This window comes from Triticum aestivum, chromosome 6A, assembly GCF_018294505.1.
Source record: "Triticum aestivum cultivar Chinese Spring chromosome 6A, IWGSC CS RefSeq v2.1, whole genome shotgun sequence".
NCBI lineage: Eukaryota > Viridiplantae > Streptophyta > Magnoliopsida > Poales > Poaceae > Triticum > Triticum aestivum.
In genome coordinates this window covers 606,871,096-606,882,786 of record NC_057809.1, presented here as the reverse complement: position 1 = coordinate 606,882,786, position 11,691 = coordinate 606,871,096, and the positions used below count along the sequence as shown (strand labels likewise).

The 11,691-nt window shown below is 54.1% G+C and overlaps 1 protein-coding gene across 1 annotated transcript; it reads left to right on the top strand.

Moving 5' to 3' along the window:
• Positions 1 to 337: 337 nt before the first annotated feature.
• Positions 338 to 8,378, top strand: LOC123128966 (haloacid dehalogenase-like hydrolase domain-containing protein At2g33255). Its single transcript, XM_044549088.1, has 5 exons — positions 338 to 831; positions 911 to 953; positions 6,976 to 7,036; positions 7,541 to 7,675; positions 8,020 to 8,378. The coding sequence occupies exons 1-5, from the start codon at positions 438 to 440 to the stop codon at positions 8,206 to 8,208; spliced, it is 822 nt and encodes a 273-aa protein (XP_044405023.1). The 5' UTR covers positions 338 to 437; the 3' UTR covers positions 8,209 to 8,378.
• The last annotated feature ends 3,313 nt before the right edge of the window (positions 8,379 to 11,691 follow it).

The window sequence follows — 11,691 nt, the reverse complement described above, 5'->3', positions numbered from 1 at the left end:
ATTGAATTGCAGAATCCTAGCTTTGAAAATATCAATGCCTTGGCTGGTGTAGAACCTAATGATTCTATGGTACTGTGAAAATATCTGGATGTTACTTTCATTGGTATGCACACTTTGCGCTTAAACACATATTTTCAACCCCTGTGCAGAACCAGTCTTACAAGCTTAAGATCAAGATCATTGAGGTGGTTTCCATTAGCGAATGATGATATACCTGTGCGTGACCCATACTGGAAGACGTAAAGCAGTTAGATGCCTGCAATAGCTGTGCGTGATCCATGCCGGAAGACGTAACCCTGTTGGAGAAAAATGCGGCGCGTAATCCAGGATCAGAGCCACACGCGCGGGCTCCGACTCCCACCCACCACACGCCCAGCCGCCGGCACGCGCGCGCGCACGCCACAGACAGACGCGGCCGGCCGGAGACCGCGCCACGCATGCTCCTCCCCCGCCTGCTCCCCGCGCACCGCCTCCTCGCCGGCGGCCCCCGCCCCCTCCTCCTCCTCCCACGCCGCCGCCTCGCTCCCCGCCCGCCCGCCGCCGTCTCCATGTCCTCCTCCTCCTCCGCGCCCGCCCGCCGCAGGGGCCCGCTGCGGGGCGTGGTGTTCGACATGGACGGGACCCTGACGGTGCCCGTCATCGACTTCCCGGCCATGTACCGCGAGGTGCTCGGCGGGGAGGCGGCCTACGCCGCGGCGCGCGAGGCCGGCGGGGGCGCCGTCGACATCCTCCACTGCATCGAGGCCTGGGGCCCCGACGAGCAGCGCCGCGCCTACGAGGCCATCGCCCGGTTCGAGCGCGACGGCCTCGACTGCCTCCAGATCATGCCCGGTGAGCCCCTCCCGGTCGGCCCCCCTCGCGTCGGATTCTGATTCCCTTATCGGCGTGTGACGGTGCTTGTGGTTTGCAGGGGCCGCGGAGCTCTGCGGGTTCCTCGACGCGAGGCAGATCAGGTGGGATTCTTTGCCCCAAAATGTAGCTCAATTCAGTTCAGTTAGTTGTACAGTTCACTATGTGCTCAATTGCACTTTGTTTTCAGAATTGATTTGGTGCAGGTGTAATACCATTTGCACCTGGTAGTATCACTACCATGCAGTTGCTTAAAAGTTTGTTCATGCTATGATTTGGGACTTTGCTGTATTAATAGTGAACTGTCTGTCGATTGATGTACTGTCATGTGGGGCACGTCCTACAGGCGTGGGCCACGCGGCCAGGAGCAGCAGCCGTCGGCCGCATCAGGCGAGGCGTAGACTGGGCAGGAGTCCTGGTCCTGATACATTAGTTCCTAGAATAAAAGACTAGTTTGTTACGTATAGGTTTCTAGTTTGTTAGCAGCCCATGGGGCCTTTATATATCATATAATCAGCACCCTTTGAGGGCAAGCAATAAAGTTATTATCTCCTACCTCTTCCTCCGTCTCCTATCCTCTCCTCCCGCACCATTGAGCAGCCAGGCAAAAACCCTAGCGCTCCTATCCACCGAGACTACGAACTACGTAGTCGAGGCCCCGCTGTCTTGGGCACTGAGGCCCTTGACAACTTGGTATCAGGTTCAAGCCGCTCCTCGGCCTCCTCCACGCTGCACCCGCCGCCCCGCCCACCTCCATCGCCGCCATCCGCCGCCGCCTCGGTTTCTTCCGCCATGTCGGAACCCACCACCGCTGATTTGGCCAAGATGATCGAAGCCCTGACTGCAACCGTGACATCCCTGCAGTCGTCCGTGGCAGCCCTCCAGAAGGAGAAGTCGGCCTCCTCGTCAGCCGCCGATATCAGCCACGACGGACAGCACCACAACGATCGGCCCCCGCGGTTTCAGAAGATGGACTTCCCCAAGTTCGACGGCAAGTCCAACCCGCTCGCTTTCCTCAACAGATGCGAGTCCTTCTTCCATCAACAACGGATCGCCGAGGAGGAGAAAGTCTGGATGGCGTCATACAACCTCGAGGGTTCTGCCCAGCTGTGGTACATGCAGGTCCAGCGTGACGAGGGCACTCCGCCGTGGCGCCGCTTTTCCGAGCTGCTCAACCTCCGCTTCGGGCCTCCTCTGCGCGCGAACCCGCTGGGCGAACTGATGGCGTGCAAGCGCACGACGTCCGTCGTCGACTTCCAGGAGCGGTTTGAGGCGCTCCTTCCCCGGGCAGGCTCCTTGTCGGAAACGCAGACAGTTCAGATCTTCACCGCAGGCCTCCAGCCACCCCTCAGCCTCGACGTGGAAATCCATAACCCGCAGTCCCTCGCCGTCGCCATGAGCCTCGCCCGCAAATTGGAGCTGCGCGACCAGTGCGCGCTTTCCGCCGCGCCACCGGTGCGTTTTCCGCAGAAGGGCATTCTGCCGACGCCAGGACCATGCCTCGCGCCCCCCGCACCGGCCCCACCAGCCGCACCCCAGCATGGCCACAGTCTGCCGGACGGGCGCCCAATCAAACGTCTCTCCCAGACAGAGATGGAGGAACGCCGTTGCCTGGGCCTATGCTTCAACTGTAACGAGAAGTTTGGCAGGGGCCACAACCGCGTGTGCCAGCGCATCTTTCTCCTCGACTTAGCGCCGGACGACGACGACAACGACGCGGCCTCCGCTACTGATGATGCATCGCGGGCCGACCCTCAGATCTCGCTCCACGCAATCTCCGGGGTGCGCACGAGCGAAACCATGCAGATGCATATTACTCTCGGGGGTGTCTCCCTCCTCGCCCTGATCGACTCAGGCTCCACCCACAACTTCATCGCCGAGGAGGCGGCCGCTCGTGCTACGCTGCCATCCCCCACCACCGAGAAGATGCGCGTCACGGTGGCCAACGGCGAGCGCGTTCCGTGCCAGGGCGCGTACCGCGTCGTGCCCTTCCGCATCGGCCAAGAGGAGTTCTCGGAGGATTTCCTCGCCTTGCCGCTCGCGGGCTACGACATCGTCCTGGGCACGCAGTGGCTGGCGACGCTCGGACCGATCCTGTGGGATTTCCACGCCCTCTCCATGACATTCTGGCGGAGGGGCCATCGGGTGTGCTGGCGCGGCATTGCAGGACCGGACGGGCCAGCCCTGAAATCATGCAGCGGCCGCGACTTCCTCGACGCCATCATCACCGAGTTCGACGGCATCTTCGCCGAACCCTCCGGCGTGCCACCGCCCCGCAGCCGCGACCACGGCATCACCCTGCTGCCCGGTTCCGCCCCGGTGGCCGTCCGTCCGTATCGCTACCCGGCCGCGCACAAGGACGAGCTGGAGCGTCAGTGCGCCGCCATGCTCGCCCAGGGCATCATCCGAGCGAGTTGTTCTGCATTCTCGTCCCCGGTACTGCTGGTCCGCAAGGCCGACGGGTCCTGGCGCTTCTGCATCGACTACCGCGCCCTAAACGCCATTACTGTCAAGAATGCGTTTCCGATCCCGGTGGTGGACGAACTCCTCGACGAGCTCCGGCACGCTCGTTTCTTCACCAAGCTCGACTTGCGCTCCGGCTACCACCAGGTGCGGATGCGTGCGGAGGACATCCCGAAGACCGCCTTCCGTACTCATGACGGCCTCTACGAGTTCCTGGTGATGCCGTTCGGCCTCTGCAACGCGCCGGCAACGTTCCAGGCCCTCATGAACGATCTGCTGCGGCCGTACCTGCGCCGTTTTGTTCTCGTCTTCTTTGACGACATCCTCATTTTCAGCGAGACATGGTCTGACCATCTCCGACATGTGCGCACCGTCTTCACCGTCCTGCACCAGCACCGGCTCTTCGTCAAGCGATCCAAATGCGCATTCGCCGTCGAGTCGATCTCATACCTGGGTCACACCATCTCCGCTGCAGGAGTGGCCATGGATCCGGAAAAGGTGCAGGCAGTGGCCGAATGGCCGCAACCACGCTCGGCGCACGCGGTTCGGGGGTTTCTCGGCCTTGCGGGGTACTACCGCAAGTTTGTCAAGGAGTTTGGCGTGGTTGCCGCGCCACTAACGACCCTCCTTCGCAAGGATGGTTTCTCCTGGTCGCCGGAGGTGGCAGCAGCTTTTCACGCCCTCAAGACGACAGTCACCACGGCTCCCGTCCTCGTGTTACCGGATTTCACGCGGCCGTTCATCGCCGAGTGTGACGCCTCGACATACGGCTTCGGGGCCGTCCTTCTTCAGGACCAACACCCGGTGGCTTTCTTTAGCCGGCCAGCCGCGCCACGTCACCGTTCCCTGGCAGCATATGAACGGGAACTCATCGTCCTGGTGCTCGCGATTCGTCACTGGAGACCGTACCTCTGGGGGCGCCAATTTGTGGTAAAAACGGATCACTACAGTCTCAAATTTCTACTTGACCAGCGTTTGGCAACCATCCCGCAGCATCATTGGGTCGGCAAACTACTGGGGTTCGACTTTACCGTGGAGTACAAGGCCGGTAGTACAAACACGATGGCGGATGCCCTTTCCCGCCGCGACACGGAGGAGACGTCGATCATGGCGATCTCGGGTCCTCGCTTCGACTTCATCGATCGCCTCCGGCAAGCGACGTCCACAGATCCGGCGCTCGTCACGCTGCGTGAGGATATCACGGCGGGTACGCGGCAGCAGTCGTGGGCTCTCTCCGACGGCCTCGTCACTTTCAACGGCCGCCTCTACATTCCGCCGTCGTCCCCGCTACTCCAGGGGATTCTCAGTGCCGTGCACGATGATGGGCATGAAGGCGTCCTGCGCACCTTGCATCGTCTCCGCCGCGACTTCCATGCACCTAACCTTCGCAAGACGGTGCAAGAGTACATCCGCACTTGCAGTACTTGCCAGAGGTACAAGTCCGAGCACTTGCACCCCGCTGGGCTGTTGCTGCCGCTGCCGGTGCCCACGGGCGTGTGGACTGACGTCGGCATCGACTTCGTGGAAGCGCTCCCTCGCGTGGGCGGGAAGTCTGTCATCCTCACCGTGGTGGATCGCTTCAGCAAGTATTGCCACTTTGTGGCGCTGGCCCACCCGTACACGGCAGAATCAGTGGCGCAGGTGTTCTTCGCTGAGATTGTTCGTCTCCATGGCGTGCCGCAGTCCATGGTCTCTGACCGCGACCCCGTCTTCACCTCGGCTTTTTGGCGGGAGCTCATGCGCCTCACCGGGACAAAGCTGCACATGACGTCAGCGTTTCATCCACAGTCGGATGGCCAAACGGAGGCTGCTAACAAGATCATTGTGATGTACCTACGTTGTCTCACCGGGGATCGTCCCAGGCAGTGGCTCCGGTGGCTTCCCTGGGCCGAGTACATCTACAACACCGCCTACCAGACAGCGACCCAAGAAACTCCGTTCAAGCTTGTGTATGGCCGTGACCCTCCCACTATTCGCTCTTACGAGCCGGGCGACACGAGGGTAGCCGCAGTGGCCAGGAGCATGGCGGAGCGCGACGAGCTTCTCGAGGACGTCCGCTATCGTCTACAACAGGCACAGGCGGTCTACAAGTCCTACTACGACAGATGCCATCGGGACATTCGGCATGACGTGGGCGATTGGGTCTGGCTTCGCCTTCGCCAGCGCGCCGCGTCCTCTCTCAACTTGCCAACCAGGGGCAAGCTCAAGCCACGCTTCTATGGGCCGTACCGCATTTCAGAGGTCGTGGCTTACCGCCTTGAGCTTCCGGCACGCTCGCGCCTCCATGACGTGTTCCACGTGGGCCTCCTCAAGAAGTTCTTCGGCACGCCTCCAACTGCACCGCCGGGTTTGCCTCCGATCCACAACGGAGCGGCTGTTCCAGAACCGGAGCGCGTGACTCGTGCGCGCCTAGCACGCGGCGTTCGCCAGCTACTCGTCCACTGGAAGGGTGAAGCAGCATCATGAGCTACATGGGAGGATCTTGACAGTTTCGTCGAGCGCTACCCCGCTTTTCAGCTCGAGGACGAGCTGCTCGTCGAGGGGGGGAGAGATGTCATGTGGGGCACGTCCTACAGGCGTGGGCCACGCGGCCAGGAGCAGCAGACGTCGGCCGCATCAGGCGAGGCGTAGGCTGGGCAGGAGTCCTGGTCCTGATACATTAGTTCCTAGAATAAAAGACTAGTTTGTTACGTATAGGTTTCTAGTTTGTTAGCAGCCCATGGGGCCTTTATATATCGTATAATCAGCACCCTTTGAGGGCAAGCAATAAAGTTATTATCTCCTACCTCTTCCTCCGTCTCCTATCCTCTCCTCCCGCACCATTGAGCAGCCAGGCAAAAACCCTAGCGCTCCTATCCACCGAGACTACGAACTACGTAGTCGAGGCCCCGCTGTCTTGGGCACTGAGGCCCTTGACATGTACGGACTAACATTTCAGGAAGTTAGAGAGGTTGTTTTCGGATGATAGGAAGAATGCCTTGTAGGCTATATAGGTTGGATGGATCGAAAATCGAAATTTGATATGCAAACCCATGCTATTGCAAATCCACGATTAAATATGCAGTTATATGTTCGCACAACATTATACCTCATTTAGAAACATTACTTCTGATGATCAGTACGTCTTGCTCTGTCAACTTTTTGATGAAATCATGTTATTCCAAGGAATTCCCATACATCCTGTAGTGGGAACTTAAACTCTCTGGAGCCATAAATTATCGTGTCAGAAAATCATGCATTTTTATTCTTAATTGGGTTGTGAATTAGATCACTAATTATGAATCTCCAACTGACTTCTTAATGCCAACAGTCCTAGTGATCAGGAAGAAGCACTCTAGCAGCAGGTGCCTTACTAGTTTGTTGTTTACTTGTATATAACAGAGGCGGTTGCTTTCTTTAAAAAAAATTGTGAGCTATGCATCAGATTTGGATGTTGCTTACTAGTTTGTTGTTTACTTGTATATAAGTATATAACAGACACTGTTACTTTTTTTGACATGTGCCATTGAGTTCATGTGTAGCATCTGTTTCTTATTGTAGAAATCTGCCAGACTAATGGTACAGAAATAACTGCAATTATTAGTGGCATCTGTATGTAGTTACTTTATTAGATTAGAGATATTTATGTTTTTGTTATTGATAATTACCATTGGTATTACACAGGAGGGGTTTAATCACCCGCAATGTGAAGGGCGCAGTTGATTTGTTTCACCAAAGGTTTGGTGTAAGTTGTTGCACTAAACTCATTCTGTTCATCTCGTGGTTATACTTTCAGGATGATATCCATTGTTCTTGCTCATGTATATTACTGTGATATACCTTGCGACACTCAACCCAAATCTGTGTTTATTTTGGTAATCTTCTGCAACTACTCCCTCTATCCCATAATATAAGACGTATTTTGACACTAGTGTAGTGTCAAAAGACATCTTACATTATGGGACGGAGGGAATAGTTTCTTGCACCTTTCTGAACATACCTTCATGTCGATCTCCCCAATCCTTGTGTTATGTAGAAAGGCTGAATGTTGTTATCTAGGCAAATTATGAGGTTATGTTGTAACTCTGCATAATATATATCTTTTAATATTCATGGTTTACTTTATGCTCAACCGACTTGATTTTTTGCTAGTCATATATTGGTATGGTGAAGTGAAATAACTTTCCAGGATCTGTGATATTGCAATCATCTTCAATATGCTAATCTCGCACATCTGAAACTTACGCAGATGACATTTGTGCCTGCATTAAGCAGAGAATTCCGTCCCTATAAGCCAGATCCAGCTCCATTGCTTCATATTTGCTCCACTTGGGACATTCCACCAACCGAGGTGATCATGGTTGGTGACAGCCTCAAGGATGACGTAAGCATTTTTCATCCCATTATGTAGCTCAGCGTATGAATGATTCCTATACAGTTCACTTTGTGCCATGGTTCGAGTTATCAAGGCATACTATCAGGATTCCTAAATTAGTGTAGATATTATGAGTTCAAAATTTGAAAGCTCCACAGTAAGTTATAGTTTCATACTTCCATCATACCCATGAATCAAAAGGAATTGTGCCTGTGCTGCTTTCGCTAAATGCTCCTTGATTCTACTACTTACATAAGCCGGAGTTCAGGACAGTTTTTGTGAATCTTAAACTTTTCCGATAGCTTGTGCGTGTGTACTGATTCATTTGCCTTGCCTTTGAAAACCTTGCGCAGATCGTTTGTGGAAAGAGAGCAGGAGCATTCACTTGCCTACTTGACGAAACAGGGCGATACGCCCCCCACGATTCTTTGCCTGAAGATGTTAAGCCTGACTTCATGGTGTCTTCACTCCCCCAAGTACTGTCGGTGCTGGAGGAGCATTTCGATTTGGCTCCAGTGTCTGTCGCCGAGAGTAGAATATGACAGGAAACGTCCTACACCTTCAATGTAATATTGGTATATGTCGAGCTGTATCGATCAGTTTATCCATACCCTCCAAAAATATGACTGCTAGAAAGAAATTTGTTTTCAGTTCTGACTGTGATGCAGCTTCAAGCATGGTGTCAATTACGGATGCATCATGCTCCGAGGAATTATGGCCGTGAAATTCGCCTGTCATGAATACCTAATGACCATATATAGCCGGTGACTGGAATTTAGTAGTAGAGTATAGTTTCTGTCGAAAGAAAACCATAGATGGTTGTGATTGTGTAGATTTCTAAGGCATCGCAGGTACGCCTTTAAACCTTGTCGACCGCTGGTAAGAATTTTTCCATCCACCCTTCCACATGTTTTCAGATTCTGTCTTTAAGTATCTATAAAACATCGGAAACTCTAACACCCACACGTGTGGGCGTTCCCCAACTCGCCCACACGCTTGGATCGTTGTCCAGTGTCTTTTGCACGAATCTTGGCACGAAAAGGTTGATTTTCTGTGCCACGTAGGATGGGGCTGGTGTGTGGGCGTTGGAGAGTTTGCCCACACGCCCGCACCACGCCATTTGCCAGCTGCGCTGTGTGGGCGAACTAGTTTCTGCCCACACAGCCACCATCTAGTTCATGCGCGTGTGGGCGAATACACACACATGGCAACTGTGAATTTTTGCTAGACGGCAATTGCAGTTGCGCGTACGTGGCAACCAGATAAACAGACATGACAACTGTGATTAACAATAGATGGCAACTATGGTTGGACCACACGTGGCAACTAGGTAAACACCCATGACAACTACTGTTTGACCATATGTGACAAGTAGTTTATCTCACACGGCAACTACGGTTTGATTACACACGGCAACTACCATAAATTAGACATGGCAACTATAGTTAACCAAAACAGATAGAGTTGCCATACTTTTACAACTACACTTGCCATCCCAGATAACTACATCTGTCAACCGGGATGGCAACTAAATCGTCATCCCGCGGAGTACCTAACGTAGCTGCGCCAGGATGTGTGGGCATTTTTGCTTCGTGCCACACGCACGGGTGAAGATGAGTAGTACTTGTTGGCGTGTGGCACGAAGTAGCCGCGCCCACACGTGTGGGCAATTCTGATGTCCGCCCATACACAGTCTGTGTGGGCTGCCTCCTGCGCACACCACACACCTTGTGTGGACACATGTTGAATATACCACACGTGTGGCAGTTAACGGCGTCCTAAAACATTCCTCTTTCGATTTCCTCACATCCGTGGGAAGGCCCAAGTACTTATCTGAAAGTGACTCATTCTGGACTACAAGAATATTCATTACATTAGCCCGCAAGTTTTCATGCACACCCTTGCTAAAATAAATAGAGCACTTATCAACATTGAGTCTTTGTCCGGACGCATCACAATACCTCCTCAATAGATCCTTGATTCGTACAGCACTGACACTGGTTGCTTTAAAAAACAAGAGATTGTCATCAACAAACAGGAGGTGATTTACTTCTGGTGCAGTTGGTGCCACTGTTATGCCCCAAACTCCATCAACATGAGTTTTGAGCAAGCATGAAAGCCCTTCTGCCGCTAGAAGTAAAAGGTATGGGGAAATAGGGTCCCTCTGCCGTACTCCCCTAGATGGCCTGAAAGCATTGAAACCACCACCATTAAAAAGCACCGAATAAGAAATTGAAGATACGCACATAACAGTTTCGGTGAAACGTGGGCTAACACCCAGTTTATGCCTTCAAGTAAGGTCATTCCGGTCTATCATACACCTTTGTCATATCCAGCTTTAAAGCAAATAATCTGTTGCTATTGACCCTTTTTGTTTTCATATAATGCAAGCACTCATAGATTGTAATAAAGTTAACCGTAATGGGGCATCCAAGACCCCATCTGGTACCGCAACCTTAGTAGGGAACATTTGAAACAGGGCCTCTTTAACCTCTTCTTTGATATATTCCTTATTTGGACGTGCATTTCTCGCCCCGTCCACTCTCGAAGGTATGTGGGATACCTCCATCCCAATAGTTCCTTCTGAAGTGTACAAGTTTGAATAAAACTCATTAGTCATCTGCACCATCTCTGCTTTGATCAGTAACAGAAGTACCATCAGTTTTCTCTAGCTGCTTGATCTTGTTCTTTGCACGCCAAGCACTTGTTATTTTTTCTGAAAAAAAGCAGTGTTACCAGCCCCCTAGGTCAGCCATTGGATGCAGCACCTCTCTGCCTCATCATGATCTCCTCTATGTACAGCAGCTGTATCATGTGACGTAGGTTTCTTAGGGCATTTCCAGCCGCGCCCCCAACAGGCCGCTCCCCCCTCCCCAGGTCATTTTTTAGCGCCGGCGTCAAAAAAATGGCCCAGTCGCGTCCCCAGGACCTTGTTTATCGCCGGTTTGGGCCGAAATAACAGCCGGCGAACCCGAGCCGAACCCAAGCCCCCGGGGGCCGCCTGGGGGCGCCGGCTGAAGCAAAAAGGCTTGTGGGTCTGCTCTGTCGGCGAGTGAAGGCACTTTTTCCCGCCGATCCCCTGCTTTTCCCCTCCATTATCCCTTCATTCCCCCGTTCTGCTCTCTTCTCCCGCCATTCTCCTCCCTCTCCCCGCCATTCGGCCGGCATCTCGCCATGCCGCCGAAGAAGTATACGGCCCCTCGCGCCGTTGCCGATGCCGATGCCACCTAGCCGAAGCAGAGGAAGCCGAGGGCGCCGCCGTCAAAACCACCCGGCATGTCGAACACCGACTGGAAGGCGGAGGTTCAGCGCCGGGAGGCTGTCACCACCAACCGGCAGAATAGGCTCAACGCCAAGAGGGCCCGGGACAGGGCGGCGGCGGCGGAGCGGGCAGAGTTGGCGTCTCGCGCGGGGATGATGAATCCACCCGACGGCCACGGCCCACAAGCTGCCTGGAGCCAGCAGAGCGTCGGGTCGCCGGCCAGCTTCACGACGTCGCCGCAGTGATGATGCCTCCACGACGCCCAGCACAGAAGCCGCGCCGACGACGACCAGCCCGAGCACGCCGACTCCCGCCAGTCTGATGCCGGAGGAGCACGCTGCCGTTTGATGCATTGCCTACGCGTCCTTCCTTTTGAACGCCGAACTTTCGAGTACGATTGATTGCTGAACTGTGGCGTGGTGATCGCCAAACTTTGTGGCATTGATCGCCGAACTTGTGGCGTTTTTTTGGGTAGCAAGAAATGTCATGTTTGAAATTATACACGTCTTAAGGCCAAACCTGGGAGCGTGACTTGAAACTAGATCGCCCTCGGGGCTAAAAAAGCGCTGGCCGAACAGCCAAACCACAATCACCTGGTTCGCCTGAGGACCGAACGAGCGAAGATGCTCTTAGCTCCTGTCGTATAGAACCAAACGTGAGCTGACCCCAGCGGGATAAGGACCTTGCCACGACTTCCAGTTTCCTTGCTAAGCAAATTGCTTCCGGGCCGAAAACCGAAGATTGTGCAGAAATAGGTTCTTTG